This window comes from Lissotriton vulgaris, chromosome 12 (genome assembly GCF_964263255.1).
Source record: "Lissotriton vulgaris chromosome 12, aLisVul1.2, whole genome shotgun sequence".
NCBI classification, from domain to species: domain Eukaryota; kingdom Metazoa; phylum Chordata; class Amphibia; order Caudata; family Salamandridae; genus Lissotriton; species Lissotriton vulgaris.
The window spans coordinates 731155064-731174110 of NC_141700.1; the positions used below are offsets into that span (position 1 = coordinate 731155064).

The 19047-nt window shown below is 45.6% G+C and overlaps 1 protein-coding gene across 1 annotated transcript in view; it reads right to left on the reverse strand.

Moving 5' to 3' along the window:
* The window catches only part of LOC147678413 (uncharacterized), a 115002-nt gene that overhangs the window by 48800 nt on the left and 47155 nt on the right, over positions 1-19047 (reverse strand). Inside the window, exons 3-4 of the mRNA XM_086946004.1 lie at positions 8091-8141; positions 4403-4591 (exon numbers count right to left, since the gene is read on the reverse strand). Coding sequence (XP_086802130.1) covers positions 4403-4591; positions 8091-8141 — 240 coding nt within the window. The remainder of the gene's footprint in view (positions 1-4402; positions 4592-8090; positions 8142-19047) is intronic.

Below are 19047 nucleotides of genomic sequence, written 5' to 3' on the forward strand. Positions count from 1 at the left end.
AGTAATGGAATTAGCGGGAGAGGTGAAAAAGCGTAAGCAAATTTTCCTTACCAATTCATCCATAGCACATTGCCTTAGGACAATGGGTGAGGATACCTAGATGAGACGCTTGGGCATTTTGCGTTGTGTGTAGCAAAGAGATTTATTTTTGGGTAGCCCCACATCTGGAAGAATGGGAGGAGAACTTGAGGATGTAGTCCACATTCATGGATCTGTTGTCTTTGTCGACTGAGCAGATCTGCAATCTGGTTGTTTACTCCTGGGAGGTGTTCTGTAAGGAGATATTTTTTTTTTTAGGTATGGCCCATCTCCATATGCTTTGAGCTAGTTGTGCAAGGTGTAGAGTCCCCCCCCTGTTTTTGTATGAAGTACGTTGCTGTCATGTTGTCTGCACAAAATAGGACTGCTTTGCCTACTAGAGGCAGTTGAAAAGCTTTCAATGCTAGGAAAAGGGTTATTTGCTCGAGATGGTTTCTGTGGAGTGGTTTTTGTTATAGGGGCCATATGCCCTGAATGGTATGTTTTTGAAGGTGAGCTCCCCAACCAGTGAGCGATGCGTCTAGTGTTAGCACTATTGTGGAACAAGGTCAACAAATGGCACCCCCCTGGAAAGGTTTTGTGTATTCTACAACTGCAGAGAGTGATGGTTGCGGCTGTCCACCAACACTAGATCTGTTAACTGACCTGGAGCCTGGTTCCACTGATATGCTTAGCATCCCTGTAGAGGACGCATTTGAAGTATCATGTAAGGAACGATGAGAATGCAAGAAGCCAGCATGCCGATCAACTGCATGAACTCAGGCTGGTAGTGAGTGTTGAGGCTGAAATTGTGATAGATTTTGCATGTCGCGTATCCTGGCTGGGTTGGAGTATGCTGTAGCTCTGCAAGTGTCTATTGTGGCTCCCAAGTATGCTTACATGTTGGATGGGTGAAGGTGAGACTTGGTGAAGTTTACAGCGAAACCCAAGTCATGAAGCAGCTGAAATGTCTTGTGAGCGTGGTGTATGCAGCTGTGTTGTGATCTGGCTTTTATTAGCCAGTCGCCCAGGCAAGGGAATACGTGAATGTGTTGTCTTTTTCAGTAAGCTGCAACTACTGCCAGACACTTGGTGAAAACTCTGGGTGCTGTAGTTATCCCGAAAGGGAGAACTTTGAATTGGTATTGTTGTCAGTCCACCATGAACCGGAGATATTTTCTGTGAGCCGGGTGAATGGAAATATGGAAGTAGGCGTCTTTTAAATGTAGGGTGGATAGAAAATCGCCTTGCTGAAGCAATGGGAGCAACTGTTGGAGGGTACCCATGTGGAAGTGGTCTGACTAAACGTAGAGATTTAGCTGTCTGAGGTCCAATTCAGGCCCGAGAGATAGTCCTTTTTTGGAATTAATACAGGGAGTACACTTCAGTCCCTTGATAATGTAATGGGACTATTTCTATTGCATGTTTTTGTACCAGAGAGAGAACCTCTTGTTTTAAGAGTGTGAGGAGTTCTGGTGACATTGCACGTTTTCTTGGAAGAATAGTTGGTGGAGTGCAGGTAAGTTCCAGTCAATAACCATACTGGATTTGTATTACCAACTTGTCTGAGGTGATAGACTTCCAGACAGGTAGAAACTGTGAGACGTCCCCCGACAGGAGTGGAATTATCGGGGGCAGCAAGGGAAGTCACTGTTGGCAGGGGACGTGCGCTTGGAATTACCTCTGCTTCTTCCCTTATTATTTCCTCTGTTGCCTCCTCGAAAACAACCTCTGGAGGAGGGAGATTGGTTGTTACCCTTATAGGAGGAGGAGGGATTCTCTGTGGACACTGTTTTTGAGCCACCCCTGTAAAAGGAGCGGCGTAAAGAACCCCTGCTACAAGGTAATTGTAAGGCTCCCACGGACTTTGAAGTTTCCGTGTCTTTCTTCATCTCTTCTAGGAAAGTACAGACAGCTGGCCAAAAAGATGCTTCTTATGAAAGGGTTGATTAAGTATTGAGGACCGTACCTCCTGCTTGAATCCAGAGATTCTAAGCCAAGCGTGTCAGCGCAATAGTATGCTAGTGTTGATTGCACGAGATGCTGTGTGTGCTGCATCCAGAGCGCATTTTGGATGGAAGTGTTGGTAATGAGCTTCCCTTCTTGAATGAGATCTTTAGCTTTGGTTATATAAATCATCTGGCAAATATTGCATGAGTTTTTCCAACTCATCGTAGTGAGCCCTATCGTAGCATGCTAAAAACGCTTGAGCATTGGCAATACGGCAGTGGTTAGCTGCCTGCGAAACCACTCTTCCCTGAGGCATCAGTGAGTTTAGACTCACTATCAGGAGAAGGGGCACCGCCTGTAGTTTGAGAGTTTGCTATTGTGTGGGCGTTAGATACGACAAGAGTCTAAGGGCAACTGACCTTTTATATATGCGTGGTCTGTAGGAGCAGCTTTGTATTTTTTATCTAGTCTAGGTGTGAGTATTCTGGATCTAATGGGGTCCTTGAATACCTCATCCGTGTGATTTAACATGCCCTTGAGCATTGGTAAAGAATTAGTAGACCTTTGGGTGTGTGTTAGTGTCTCAACAAGGAAATTCTCTTTTAGAAGGTCTTTATGAAGCTCCACCCCGTGATATTGAGCAGCCCTGTTGATAAGCTGAACATTGCCAATGTTGTCGTCCGGTGGGCATGGTCTGGAGGGATAAGGGTCTGGGTCATTGTCCTGATCTGGTTCCTTATTATAATCCTATCAGGGATCAGTGTGCTGTGGTATGTCCTGAACTTGTGGCATATTCTGATCATCCCCATCCTCTTCATCCTGTGGGTCAGGTGGTAGTGGAGGTGGTGTTGTATTTGATAGTGTAATGATTACATTTGAGTTAGGAGGAGGAGAGGGGGTATGTAAGGAGGAGAGGAGTTGGTACACATGTCCTTTTTCTTCAAAGGTATAGAGCAATCCTCAGAGATACAGCTTCAGTTTTTTTAGGAAGAGTGGCCAGGAGGTGTCCAGTTTTAGTGTCAATACTTAGTCTTTTGTTTTGGATCCAAAGGTGGATCGTCTGATCGAGGCTCTTTGGATGGGGTATCTTATTCTTTAGGAGTTGATTTTGGCATCGAAGATTTGGGATGAGAGTCTTTGGGCGCCTAATATTTTGAATCAGAGTGCTTGGCTTTAGCCGGTTTGGGCTCTGAAGCTTTCGGAATGGAAGTTCTTAGTACTGAACCTTTCGGCGCAGAGGAGCTCGGTTACGAGCCTTCAGATGTCGAGGATTTTGGCTCTGAAGATTCAGTTTAGACTATTTCAAGCTCCGAAGCTTTAGATTTGGAGAATTTAGGCTCCGAATCCTTCGGTGTCGAAGGTGCCGGTGGTGTGGAGACTGGCAAAGGCTTCGTCTTATGTTTCGGTGCTGCAGGTGTTGGTTCGGCACCGGAATGTGGCCGACTTGAGAACGAGACAGAAGGATCGTCTTTGTGTTTTATAGCCAGGCATCTGAAACCTTTTCTCGGTGCCGACCTGAGCCCAAGGGCAAAGGTGATGCCGAGCCTTAGGTTTTGCTCGAGTGGGCACATGGAGTTCTGTACTCCCGGTATGTTAGACCCAGAGTGATGTTCTGTAGTTCTTCCATGATGGAGCCAGCTTCGGACACAGAGACCAGTTCTTAGTCCTCTGCTTCCGCAGCTGGATGATGGGAATCTAAAACTTCAACGAAGATGTCCGAAGATGTCCGGTATGGAGCCACTACTGCGTCGATCGAGCCAGACAATCACAAATGGTTTTCTTGGATCGGAACAATCGGCACGCTTCACAGTCCTTTTCGTCGTGTTCCGGAGATAAGTAGAAGTTGCACACCTCGTGCAAGTGTGTCCATGGAAATTTAGCACTACACCAGGACATAGCTTAAATTGAGTCCGTTCCATCAATGGCTGGTGTGGTCAGGACAGCGCCCCAAAGTTCCTGATCGGAGGTTTTCACAATTTAAAAGATACACGTCAAACAGGAAACCGCGATCGAAAGACAATACCATGGAGGGTAGAGCTTTGCGCGTCGAAGGGGTTCAGGAATGATACCAAACTGCAGCAATATACATCTGAACCTGAAGTTTGCAGTCGATGCCCATGCGCACTATCACCAAAAGGAGGAGTCCCTACTTTGTGACTGCAAAGTCTTCTTCAAACAAAAATAAAAGTGTAAACCTCTGGACCCAACACTAGATGAGGACTATCCTAAAGCATATGATCTACAGCTCATATGCCTCGAACATATATATTTTTAATACTATGTAGAAGCAAATGAGGTAATTGTATGGTGGAAGTATTTTTTGTTGAGGTAATGGTCAGTAGTGGCAATGTTCAAATGTGGAGCTGTGATGATACTCTACAGGTGAACCTCTATGAAGCTGAAACCTGTGTCCCACCCAGTGATTAATGCGGACCTGCAATGTAAATCGCCAGCGAGAAGATGTTGAAGAACCAATGTAAGACGTTGTTCAGAATGGAGGGCTCTTCTTGGTTTCTCCAGGGAAAGATGCTTTGAATGAGAAGCAGGAGGTTGGAGACACCAGAAATGATCAGGTAGTAGGGTATGAGGTACTGCGCGGGGCAGTCGTGGAAGTACACCGACCCTGTGGGAGAAAGAAGAGAGCATCGTCAGAGAAGTATTAGTGCACCTTCCATCTCAAGCCTTTCATTTCGGCTTCTTTCAGTGAGTGGAAGGAGGAGAGCATTTGTGAACTAAAATGTATTCGAGTGGCCAAGTTGGGTTTTCATTTAATGTGTAAACTGGTTTTAAAGCCACTATGTACAGGCAGATCAGTGTAAACAGCAAAGTGGCAACAATGCTGCTCTATATTGCTCATGTTGTTAAACAGAGGGGTAGTTTGAGTGGATAAGCACATAATGGTAATTTGTGGTTGCTCAACTCCTTTCATTATAATACCAAGTACCCACTTGTTTCTTTGTGGTTTGTTTTTGGAGACCGGAATTTCAGTTTGCCCTTACTCTCAAAAATGTTCTGTGGTACCACTTAGAAAGGTGCTTTAGGGATGCTTCCTCATAAACAACCATGACTTGCATCTACAACTAGTAGGGCAATATTGTACCGTAACAACAAGCGACATATGTCAGATACTATTCTGCTCTATCACATTCTTCAGCCTGATGTGTGGCCATTCATTATGTGTTTAAGACTCATTTTGCGACCTTAATACCTCCTAAGCACGTTTTGGAATAATTGGAGGTGAAGGGCAAGCAGTCGTCAGTAGAATAAGGGACCATCTCCTAACAGGAAAAAGAGTCAAACAGGAACACATCTCGTTTGTACAAACTTTCAGTGTTTGACTCATCTAAATGGAGCCATTTGTCTGGTTTTTTTTAGAGCTAGAACACCCATTTTTATGAGGTTTACCCTAAATGTGAATGGCTTTGTAGTACACAAGTATTCCACCCGGAAAGTTCAGGCTGATGGCAACCAATCTGGTTGCAGTTATGCCTCCCTGTTTACTCTGGTGGATGAGAAATATCTAAGTCACTTGGTGAAAAGTACGTAATTTTGTGCCGTACAGTTCCGGACTCTACGCCCACTCTCTGTGCCTGCCCGACTGTAGACTTTAGCCAGGATTAAAGCATTTAGTGATGGTGCTTTGTCTTGAATGTCGTTCTTTGTTCTGCTGGTAAGCAGTGTGGCAATTTAGGGCCAGTCCTGCATGCATTGGTTTCTGAATGTGTTTTTGGCCAGACATGCCTGACCTTATGTTGTATCGCTGCACAGTTAAGGGTCTGTTCAGCTCCAGTGTGTGTGTGGCCTGGAGGAAGGGTTGACCCTGCAGGAGCATGTCTAGTTGACTATGTTTGCCCTTCTAGGTGAAGGAAAGCTTGGAATCACACTCTACACTCAGGACCGCCGCTGAGGCTACTACCAAAGTATGCGGCAAAGGGCCTCTGAGGTGCTGTTTTACCCACACATTTCCATTTTGGACACACTGAGGCAGAGGAAATTTTCCTCTGATGCTCGATGTGATCCAAGCGCTCTAGGATTTTGCCCCAATTTCTGGATCTGACCTCTCGTTGGAGGTAGAACTTGGTATCACCTGTAAGTTATCAGGATGGTTCTGTTTGCGCTAAGCCCTGTCCATTGGTAATGCTTTTAAAGAAATGAATCTGCCCAGTTCAGTGAAGTTCCTGGACCGCTGCTTCTGTCCAACCTCAGAGATGATTGAGAAGGCTATCATGTTCTGCTGTGTCATGGGCCGCTGTACATCATCTATGTTTGTGAAATAGATCTTCCTTTCCTCATCAACCCCAACTCTTCTACCTCCAATTATCCCTCACTCATCATAATTCTTTATCCCTCCCACATCATTCCTCACTTATAAACCCTCATTCCTCACTCATTTACCATCTCTCACTCACACTTCAGCCCTCACCTATTCTTAATTTCTCATCCCTGCCTCCATATCCCTGACTCCTCACTCCTAATCAGCCACTCATTATCCATTGCCCCTCTCGCACCGTCCCTCACTCACTTAAAGAGTGAGGAGTGAAATCAAGGCATTATATTGACTTCAAATGTACACTGATCTGTACACCTTAGGACACCCTCATCCCTGGTTGTTCATACCTCATGCCTCTCACCACCTTTTCATTCTTCCCTCCTCTAGTGGCAAGTGATGGTGCTGATGTAAACAGTGCCCAAATACAGGCAGTCACCTAATGCTTGAAATGATGAATGCAAACAGGCACGGCCTGCTTTAAGTCTGTTTCATTTCAACAATTTCAACACATGAATTTAGAAAACAGACACAAAATATTATTTTTCAAATGCTGGGCAATCAACAGAGGACAGGAGACAGTTGAGCAGGAAATGGACATGGAATGTGCCCACGTGTGGGCATATGGTTCTTGAATTCTCAATGACTGGAGGAAAAGTGACCTGCTGAATTTGCCATTAATTCAGTTTCCTATTCTTCAGAAGGGAATCATATGGGATAGAGGCCAGCAAGGGGAGAACAGAGTAACACATAGTTTAGTAATGGCTTATTACCCTTGGACAACCAGGATCCTGGTTTAGAACGGTGTACAGCATTGTGCAGTGACACGCCTCCAGAAGGTGGTTTGTTTCATATTGGTTAATGTATAATTTTACTGACTTTATTCTGTGGTTTTCTGGGTGTGGTATAGAATTTACACAAAAACTGCACTTCAACAATAAATGCAACTCTAGTCTGATTTGGGACTGTCTTTGAGGGAATGGAGGTTTATAATGCAAGTAGCAGGTGAGCCAGGTGTATGTATGGTCACTGGTACCATGAAGCAGTGATAGTTAATATACTTGTGAGGGTGTGATTGATAGCTGGGTAGATGGCACATTGAGCTGGGAGTTCCATGGTTTCATGGCTGAAGCGTGCACCAAAAATGGGCCAAGGTCTTGCTTCCTTGGAACACATTTCCTTCCCCAGCATGTTTACAAGGTGTAAAGCCCCCTAAATCAGAGCAGTGTTTATCATGGTTTTGTCTCCTGGGGCAAGAGAGGTCTGGAGCCATTAGTACAGGTCGAGCTAGGATTGACACCTTTCAGAGAAGAACGGCCAATTTTTAGGTCTTCAGATTTTGAAAGAGTCAGGAGCTCATACCTCAAGGAAATATTTGCAAAATCCACTATTACTTTATATCATGGAATTCTGCCTCTAGCCGCTTTAACAATCATTTAGGAATAGATTAGGCAGTGCTAAAATACCTTTGAATGAAGTCTCTATTTATCTGCTGTGTTAGGTTAAAGATTCAAAAGGAAAAAATAAATTTTTGCTTATTTTTACGATTTGTTTTTACCAATCTCAACATTAAACTAGTGGCTATGCTGGTAGAATAATGACCAGATACAACTGATGGCGATGAGCTCCCAGCTTTAAGAGAGGACTGTTGTCAAAATAAAACGAAAAATAAATCCTGGACCAAGTACATCAGGGCACCATGCAGCCTAGAATTCAATTGGATTCCTCTAGTCAAAGGCAGACAAATCAGGATTACCCTGCTACAACATTCTAAACCACTCTAGAGTGTAACTCAACACATGCAGCAGGTTCAGCCTACACATTACCAGGGCAGCACAAGGCAGGACCAACTCACCGACAGTGATGCTTGCAATAGACATCACTGCTGTGATGCGTTTCCCAGACACTACAAAGGAGAAGAGAAAATCAGGTTAAAAAAAGTTAGGTCTGGGGACAACATCCACGCTTTGATAAGCCCCTCTGTATTTAAGGCCTGCTCTGTACTAAAATTCCCCCTAAGGAAACCCAGCCCTGCCCCCTTATCCCAATCAACAACTCATTCCCTAACCCATGCCCCGCCATGATGTAGATTCACCAAAATGCCAGTGGTAGCAGGAGTGACATCACACACCCTTCGAACTCAATGACATCACAGTGATTGCCCTCAGCCCCACAATACCCCCTACCACCCCCCCACCCCCAACCCCCTACGTACTGGCTTACTAATAGATTTATTAAAGGTTTGTTTGTAATGCACTGAATACACCAACTCCCCCAGAGTAAGCCCTGGATTACTCACCTCACTACCTTGAGTCCAATACTGAAAGGGGTGACTTGGTGCGTTATTTTTCTATCACATAGTAAGTCAGCCCCAGAACAGAGGTTAACAGATTCAATTCCCGGATTTTGGGCCCTGAAGCTCTCAAACTAGCTCTAACATCCAGGGGCGAGTAAAGGATATCGGACTGCCAGACGTCGATGCTCCCCACCCACACGAGGCCTGAACCATTCCCCATCTTCTGATGTTGCATTGATGCATTTAATAAAAACTGTATATCATGATGTAATGATTTTCACTAGGACATGTCTTTCTGTACTAGTCTTTACCAGTCTGCCTTTGGAATTATTGAAAAAGTGTGTATTCTTAAACCAGTGACTTCTACCTATCCCTATCCATCACAAGCACACATCCCTCATTTCCCCTTTGGCGCAACCTTTGTATCTTTTCAAATGCATAAATTGTTATTTATTTCAAGTATTTGGAATAAATATACTAGAACTGAAATAACCTTTGGTGCATCGACTGGTTTTACATTAACTGTATGCTTTAAAAACTCCTATCTTGCTACTCTGGAACGTAGTTGTTTCTCTACATGGTACTAATTACTAGTGCTTGACTGTTATTGCAACACACGCTAGATATATTGTGATTTATTTCTCCTTTAAAGCCGGCACGGAACAATTTTTCATTCCCGCATTGTACCCAGGTCTGGTGACGATTATTGGGTTACCCCAATTATTGTCTAATGGAGGTTTCCTAGACCCAGCGGCATCGTCTCCTGGGCATTCATAAACAACCCCCTCCATGCCTGGCTGAGAAAGGAATGACATTTGGGAACAGGGTTATAACAGAAGCCCAGAACTCAGACTGGAGGCACAATGATTCAGGAAAGACCACAAGGCAGGCTTTCTCCCATTTCTGCACTCAGTTCCAAGAACAGATATCCCTTCACAGAATCTGCTCACTTTGTGGAGGGGAATACCAGTGGTGTTTGGGACAACCTTCACACCTTTCCTTCTGTACAACTGACATGTCTCCTGTGGAACCCTCACACCTTCCCTTGTGTGTCATTGACATGTCTCCTGACAAACCTTGGCACCTTTTTTCCTTGTGTACCACTGGCATGTCTCCTGAGTAACTTTCACATTTTCTTTCCTTGTGTGTCACTGGCACATCTCCTGAGGACCCTTCAGTCATCTCGCTATGCCTGACCCTGATCCACAGACAGGGCAGGCAGGAAAAGGGAAAGAAAGGGCTAGGGGGGAAGCGGAAAGGGAGGAGCTAGGGGAAATGTAGAGGAGGGAAAATAAAGAGGTTCCACGAAAGAGCTCAGTGTCCTTTGTCGTTTTTAGCCCGAGGACCAGAAACTGGCGACGAGGGTGGGATCAGCAGACCTACCGCACCTGTTCTCCGCGACCACTGAGGGGTAGTAGGAGCGCACAACCAAGGCGGCGCTGCAGAGCATTTCGACAGCGAGAGAAGGGCGTGAGCATGAGGCAGACTTGCTGAAGCGGCCCACAATCCAGAAAGCGCAACCCTACTGATGCCCAACATGTGAAGACCAGGGTAAGTCAGATTAAATAACTACCCTGGTGAAGTAAAAGTTTAACTACCCTAGTGAGGGTGAGGCATCACGTCCCTTCGGCGGCCATCTTAAAGTCAAGCACCGTGCATTGGCTAACCCCAGAACTCACCACGCCGGCCATCTTGGAGTCCGGCGACTCAGAGAAAGTTCCCAGAGATCACAAATTGTGGTTCTGAAGCCCCCACAGTCTACCAGAGTCACGTTTTCACTCACCATATCCTTGGAGGCCTATTCCATGCAGCCAGCAGCAAATGGGTCCACACAAAATGCCCCCAACTAGGACCGGTGCTCATGGGAGTACCCTTCTTACGCCCTCCCGAGCCTCTATTGCTGACATCTGGGAACAGCATGGGGCCCAAATGGAAAAGCTGGGTTGAAGACTTTGAATACTTCATGACAGGGTCACAAGTTTGTGACCCCAATCAAAAACTCATAGCCTTACAAAACCTAGTGGGGAAAGACATCGGACAAATAATTAATGAAGTAGCCACCGCCAATACCGCATCCTACGAAGATGTGAAAGAAGCCCTAGATAGGAAGTTTCACCACAAATGGAACTTAGACTATGAGCGCTGCACATTCAATCTTTCATCCCAAGAGAAGGATGAATCCATGAGTGACTTCATTGCCCGCATCAGGCGCCTAGCTCGATACTGTGACTTTGGCCAGTTCAGCACTGAAGACGCGCTTCGTCTGCGCATCATCAAGGGATGCCAATCAGTGTCACTGCGTTGTCAACTAAAAAAACACTACACTCTTGAAGAGATATAAGAACTCACCCACATCAATGACCAAGCCCAAGATCACGCAAAAAAGATGGAGGCCAGCAAAACGACTCACACCGACTCAAGGGGTCGCCCTGACCGCCACAAATCTGGAAGACATGAACACACTCGTGCAAATTCTCCTCGCAGCAGGATCCGAAATAGCCAACCCCAGAGGAAATCACTGCAGTGCTAACTGTGCGGCCAAGATTACCCCCACGTGGACCAGTGCCCGGCAATGGGTCAGAAATGTCACCGATGCGGTAGAGAAAATCACTTTGAAGCGGTTTGCTAAACCCGCCACTCGGAGATGAAACAGACCAAACAGAACATAGGATCCAGTCACCACCCGAGAGCTGTACTGGGACGGAGAGACCGCTCTACCAGCTCATCAAGGTCAAGCGTCCAATCAGTCAGCTCATACAGATCCCAGCAGTCGACATCCAGAAAATCATCTTCCCTCTCTCCCATATCACAAGACAGTGATAAATAAGTGTGTATGGTGGAAGACCCAGACAGATTAAAGAAGTACCCGCGACTAAACATTCAACTAGGAAGCCACCGCCAAATTTGTACAAGACACTGGCGCATCGCTCAACTACATTTGCAGCACAGAATATCAGAGCATGACTCCCAAACCGAGACTGGCACCAGCGGCAGTTCGAGTTTACAAGTGGATGTCCAAAGAACCACTGCCATGTCTAGGACAATTCTGCACTACTCTAACGTACAAGGACAGGCAAATACAAGTACACACTCATGTAATTGAAGGCCCGAAGCAGCAGATTGCCTCCTCAGCCTGCCAACGGCAGAACGCCTGAAGCTAGTTGAAATCCTATACAAGGTGAATGACTTGTCGGACATGGTCAACAAATTCCCGAAACTATTCAGTGGGCTAGGGAAACGAATTCACTTCAAAGTCCAGTTACTTATCAACGAACAAATAACACCAATAGCACAACATCACAGGAAAGTGCCATTCCACTTGCAAAGGGCAGAGATGACGAATTACAAGACCTGCTGAGAGCCGACACCAAAGAGCGATTAACAGGACCCAATCCATGGGTCATGGTTGTGCCCAAGAGAGGTCAAGACAGCAAGGTACGCCATGGGCGTGGACATGCAAGCCCCGAACACAGCCATTGAGAGAGCGACACCCAGGACCCCACATCAGCGGAATAATCACGTGCCTAAATGGGGCGACAGTCTTCTCGAAACTGGATCTCAACAAGGGATACCACCAACTAGAATTGCATGAGAAATCAAGATACATTACCACATTCACCACTCACCAAGGCATCTACAGATACAAACGTCTTAATTTCGGAATTTCATCGGTGGACTAGATTTTTCAGGAGGCTGTCCGGCGTGTGACTCAAAACATCCCAAACGCATTTAACTACAGCGGCAACATATTGGGAGTTCCACAAATCACTACTCAAACTCTACGGCCACATCTTCTCAAAGGACGGCATGAGACCTGACCCTGAGAAACTATCTGCACTCCTTGACACTCCAAAGCCACGTGATGTCAGGGACCTCCTTTCATTCTTCGGGACGGCTAGGTACTCTGCCCGTTACATCAAAGACTACGCCACCATCAGTTACCCGTTAAGAGAACAGACACGTCAAGGGCCACATTTCCAATGGTCAGCCAAATGTGAACAAGCCTTCAGCAAGATCAAAGAGGCCGTGAGCAGGGCCATCAACTTAACCTACTTCAACACCAAACGAAAGACCGAAATCACTGGATGCCAGCCCAGTGGGGCTAGGCGTAATTCTAGCAGAATAGGATGACGAACCAACCAACACCACATCATTGCATATGCCAGCCGTAGCCTTACCGACACGGAAAAGGCCTATTCACAACCGAAAAAGAGTGTATTGTGGTTGTGTGGGCATGTGAGCACTTTCATCTCTTCATATACAGAAAACACTTCACACATCACTGATCACCAGGCGCCAACAACCATCTATGGTAACCTGCGGGCCAATGTGCCCCCACGGATTGAACGGTGGGGAATTTGCCTACAAGACTACACCTATACCATTATCCACAAAACAGGGAAGGCTGAAAACCCAGCAGACTGTTGCTGCATCCACAAACCCGGATGCAAGTGCGACACTCTGTGGTGGAAGAATACCTCCACACCGTCATTGACCAAGCCTGCACACCAGCGGTCCAGCTATAAGCCATTAGTGAAGCATCTGCCCAAGATGCCACTATCCAAATCATCATGCACCGAATCTGCACCAACTCATGGAGACACGTAGAAAACACAATGAGTGACTGTGTCAACACTCAAGAACTTGTGGCATTCAAACACGTCCAAGATGAACTTTACTTTAGTGCTGACAGGCTGTTACTAAGAGACCGAAGAATTGTGATCCCTTAGAAATTAAGACAAGGAGCCATCAACCTACCATACGAAGGACACAGGAGCGGTGGCCATGAAGAAAGCACTGTGAGAACGAGTCTGGTTCCTGTGCCTTGACCAGATGGTGGAAGCCACGCTCCAAGACTGCCCATCCGGTTAATTAGTGGGACTAGATGAACCACCCACTCTACTGCAGATGTCGGACCTCCCGGGCAGTGTATGGCAACAAGGAGCTGACTATTTCTTTGGCCCACTTAAGTCAGGGAAATATATCAATGTCATCATGGATGAGTACTCCCGCTTTCCCATCGTTCATCAAATTTCCTCCACCAAAGCGACTGCTGTCATACCGGTCATCAACGAAGCGTTCACGGCATGGGGAATCCCTACGGTGGTAAAGACAGACAACGGACTGCCGTTCAACAGACAAGAGTTTGCAGAGTATGCAAAACACCTGAACTTGAAACATTGGAAAATCACCAACCTGTGGCCCCAGGCTAACTAGATGGTGGAACGCTTTATGGGAACAATCAAAAAGACCATACAACAAGCTGAACCGGCTCGTCGTGACATTCAACCGGCACTAAATGAAGTGCTGCGAGCCTATCAGACCACGCCACACAGTACTACAAACCAATGTCCCACCACTCTAATTCTCGGGCGAACCCCACGCACCCGGATCCAGACTTCAGATGCTGTCACACAATCCAGAGTCGTAACCACAGACCATGACACTCTAGTAGAACTTGAAGAAATTAAAAATGAAAGAGTATGCTGATCACCGCAGACACGCAAAGATGTCAGACATCCGTGAGGGAGACTGGGTGCTGGTGAAACAGGACATGAGAACCAAAGCGGACAGCCGCTACTTTGCTCATAGGAAGGAAAGGGACCATAGTTATAGCCGAATCTGGAGGCAAGCGGATGACCAGAAACATCACACTTCAAAAGGTTCAACCCTTCTGCCTATACCAGAGTGCAAGAGCCTGACTGGAACACGGACTCGTCAAGTCAAGAAGGAAACAGTGACCAAGAGTATATAGACCAGAGCTGGAATCGGCAATTCGAGAGAAAGAAGCTCGCCTGACCAGATACAATCCTGCTGATCCTGCTGATCTCGAAGAACAATTCAAAGACCTGTTTGACTCATTGAAGAACTCTGAAATACAGTGAACACTTACAAAACAAAGAGGGGAGGTGTCATGTTATGCCTGACCCTGATCCACAGACAGGGCAGGGAGGGAATGGAAGGGGTAGGGAGGAAGCGGAAAGGGAGGAGCTAGGGGAAATTTAGAGGAGGGAGAATAAAGAGGTTTCATGTAAGAGCTCAGTGTCCAGTGTCATTTTTAGCCCAAGGACAGGAAACCTGCACTCCTGGATATCACTGCTATATCTCCACGGACCTCATCAGACTCTGTCCCAGCACAACATTGAACCCTCCATGGGGGCATGGAAGAGCAATCTGGGTAAAACTGAAAGAATAAGGGCATAGAAATGGGAAGGTGTCCACCACTCCTACAAATGCACAATGTGTTGTCTGCCACGCTTGTTTATTTGGACAGCAATTATATTATGATCAGTAACACATAGTATTGATGACAGTGCATAGATCAGTAAGGATAGGGTCATGAGCATCATTTAGACAAAACAACAATTCTTGTATGGATTAATTAATCCAGTTGTATGGGTGAGTTTCGTGAAGACAAATGTGTAACTGCAAGACACGTACCATACCCCTATATGTATTCATCGGATGTTTCAGACTGACCACCATGTGTCCCAGATGCACACCCTCTTCCAGGGACTGTTTCGCCCAAAATACAACATCCCCAACCCCGTGCTACTTAGTTGCAAGATTTGGATCAACATTGGAAACATATGATATGTAATTCTCGTTGTCAATACTGTTCGGCATCAACTCATGACTAACTTGTACTAGCAAAATATCTGTATTATTGTGCTTGATACAATTGTTCCAACAGTCCAATGTCTATGCACATTATACCACTAGAGGCTTACTCGTACAAACAGCTTAGATGAAGTCATAAAAGTAGCAATGTCTCCAACTCGCTGTAAATATACAGATTTGCAGCAATGTGGGGGATTAATCACCCTCTGTATCCCCAGGCAGTTTGTTTTGTAAGGCAGGAAAAGATGATTCCATTTAAGCAGATCACATGCTTTAAAATGCCAGTTTTTGGTCCCCTTCCTGCCACTGGAAAGGTTTCACAAGCTGCCCCTGTCCTGCCAGTGTGAAGTCTGATTCTGCAAAAGTGGTGGCTGGATGTTGTAATATGGAACTCCGAAACAGAGTCCTAACTGTCGCTAGTGAAGCCAGATTTCAATATACAGTGAAGCCTTTGTGTTATCTAGTCATTGACAAGCTCCCAATATTTGCCTGCCAAGGGTAGAGATGCTATGCCTAATACACATAATTGCACCAATAGGCCCCTAGGTATTTCACTGGGATATCAGCTACAAAATATATTGGGCCCATGATATTGAGGCCCAAACTATACAAAGGTGTATAGATTATTTTTTACAATACATTTAACTTTACACATGTATCTTAACAAAATAAATAGATCAGGGTACGTAGAGCTGGATATAAGGATAGGGAATCTATGCTTTCCTACTTGCTCTTATCTCCATGATCTATTGGTCTTACATATTTAGGACGAGACTCGATATTTTGGATCAAGAATATATTTATTTATTTTAAGTTTGAGTTTATTGAAAAAACTGAACAGAAGTGAATAAACATTTAAAATCATACATGTTATACGATAAAAATATAAACTGATAAAAGAATTGCAGAATATATAAGAACAAAGGAGGAATTCAATCAAATTGCGCGAATAGAAATAACATCATAAGCATAACAATACCTGAAAATGAGAAAATTATATAATATATCAATCAAAAAAACTATTGGTAATCAGCTAGAAAAATAAAATGGTAAAAGGCAATGGGGGAACTCAAGGTGGTTTCAGTACTTCATCTGATCTAGTCTTAGAAGTAGTGGTCGAGGAAGCAACCAAAGAAATAATTGGCTAGGGGGAGCCAAATGAGATCTCTTGATTGCCAGGGAAATGGGAGAAACATAAATATTGTCAAGCCGATGATGGAAACAAACCGCATTCCACCAAGAGAGAAAAGTGACATTGTTGGCTTGTTTCCAATTGGAGGTGATAAGATGAAAGGCAATAGCTATCAAACGATCTAGGAGCTTACATTGTTGGAAAGATTGAAGCCAGAGAGGAGAACGAGTACCCAGGAACATGTGAGTAATGGAGAAAGGAATTTGGACTTTAAATATTTTCTGAATTTGGGACCCAACAGATCAAGAAGTTTTTAATCATCAATATTTGGAGAGACATGCAGGCCCCTCAGACCATTCATTTTCCGTGCATCACTGAAATCACCTCTCAGGCCATCACACTATTAAAACTTGAGCATCACTGAAATAACTCTTATACCCTTAAACATTTGTGCATCTTCTTCAAAACTCTTGTACCCTGACAGCACTGTTATAGTTCTCTGGGAACCATCACATCTGCTCATGCACCTTCACACCTCCATTCCGTGGCAGATGTTAACACTCCAAGATCTTCACACCTCCTGTCCCCTTGTATCACTTATTGTAACTCTCTACAAACTTCAGACCTTCTGTCCCCTGCAACACCAATATTCCCAGAAAGTGCTTCTCACATTCTGACTAGAATAAATTAAAGCATTCCGCTCATCGTAATTTTTTCTCAGTCTCAGGGAAGAGAAACCCACAACGTGCAGGTTTTTGAGCTTCCACAGAGAGGCATTCAGTGGGCGTGTCAATGTAGATTTCAGGCTTGTCGGCTCTTTAAAACAAGCATGGGCATAGCCAATAGTCTCGCCTTTGGGATCCTATAAGTGTTTAGCCAAGCAACAGTTGATGCTGTTGCACCAAGAATATTGTGCTGCATAACTAAATACTTAAAAAGGTCCCAAAGGCGAGACCTATTGGCTATGCCAATACTGGTTTATATTCCAGTGTACCACTGGCAGGGGTTGTTTATATTCCTGTGCACCACTGCCAGGGGTTGTTTATATACATGTGCACTGGTGGGAGGGGTTGTTTATTTTGCGGTGCACCAGTGGCAGGGGTTCTTTATATTACTGCTTAGCAGAAACGGGACCTAGCAGTTTGGATTATCTACAGCTTTTAGGGAGAGGGCCATAGCTGATCTGAATATGGCGGCCTCCTCTTTATAAGGGCACAGTATGCAAAATATGACGGAATGGCATGCTACCCAGGTGAATGGTGACCCTTAAATACCTCAAGTGTTCCTTCAAAGCACTTAGGTTGTTTTATCTTCATACTAATTCCTGAATCGTTCATTATGTGCAAGTATCCTGGACACAGTACGGTCTGTACACGCAAAGGTGATTTAACTGTTCAGAAATGTCGGTTTAATTTCTCTGATATCGAGAAGCTGGTCTGTTTATTGGATAGATAGTTTATCAGGTGAATTATTGGGTTGTTCTGTAGCATAACTCATGTATCGCTTGATTCCACATAAAAGAAGTGAGGTCAAAATACTATCTAGATTTGAAACATTGAAGTGCCAGCATGTTTTATTACTAAAGCGAGAAATTAAACCTAATGCATTAATTTTTGCATGAGTCTAAACACAATTGCCTTTTTTGGGGAAACCAAAAGAGTCTATGATCCTTGCGGCTGTGTGTGTGTGATGTCTCAAGAACCCTGTGAGATCATACTAGATGCGATAGGGATGTATGAGGGTGCCAAAAAAGCTGTGAGAGTCATAGGACATGGTGGACTTTGCATGTATATTCTTGAGGGCTGTGAGTGCGTGAGGGTACCAGAGGTCTAAGGACGAGGATAGCAGATGGTATGTGAGGGTGCTATAGGAACCGGGAGGGCAGATACTAGATGGAATGTGAGTGGTGAGAGTACCAGAGTGTCTGTGAGGGTGTGATGGGCTTTCGTCAGGATAACAGATGGAATGCGCTTGTACGAGGAAGCTAGTGGAAATGTGACCGAGAATGCTAGCGGCATGTGAGTGGTGAGGGTACCAAGTGGCTACGAGGGTGCCAGTGGCTGGGAAGATACTATATGGGGTGTATGTCTGAGTATGTAGAGGAATCATCAGTGAGGATACTAGACTGAATGTGAGTGGTGAGGGTACCGGAGCGGCTGTGAGGACGCTGACGGCGGGGTTTTGTTTGGGGCTACCAGATGAGACGCGAGTGCCTGGAGGAGCCCCAGGTGGGGCGAACCTTTGAACATGTGGAGATAGTGTTGCAGTGCTGTAAGCCTGTAATGGGACCGTGTGTACGACGGGGCATCTTGCGACAAATGAGTGAAAACAAACAAGCTTTACCTACTGGCTCCTCCCCGCCTCCTCCTCAGCGTCTGTCAGCTGCTGTCTGGGGCAGTTGAGCTCAGCTGGGGAAAGGAAGCCAAAAGACATGTACATTCAGTGAAGACGGGGATGGGCCAATGCCGGCACAACCCTGTCTGGGGTTTAAAGCCCTGTCTGGCGGTGGCGAAGCTTTAGAGACCGGGAAGAATGGAGGGCGAGCAGATCACGGAGCAGAGGCAGCCACCAGCTGTGGGGAGGCCCAGGGAGAGGTGAGGAAATGTACAGAACGCAGGAGGAGGCAGGGAAGGGGTGAGGCACTGAGTCACAGCCGACCATACCCCTCACATCTGGGCCTCAAATACGGCCCCCAGGGCAGAGGAGCCTCCGGAGAGGAGCCACCGAGGGAGGTGAGGGCATTGTTCGATCAGAGGGAGGGGG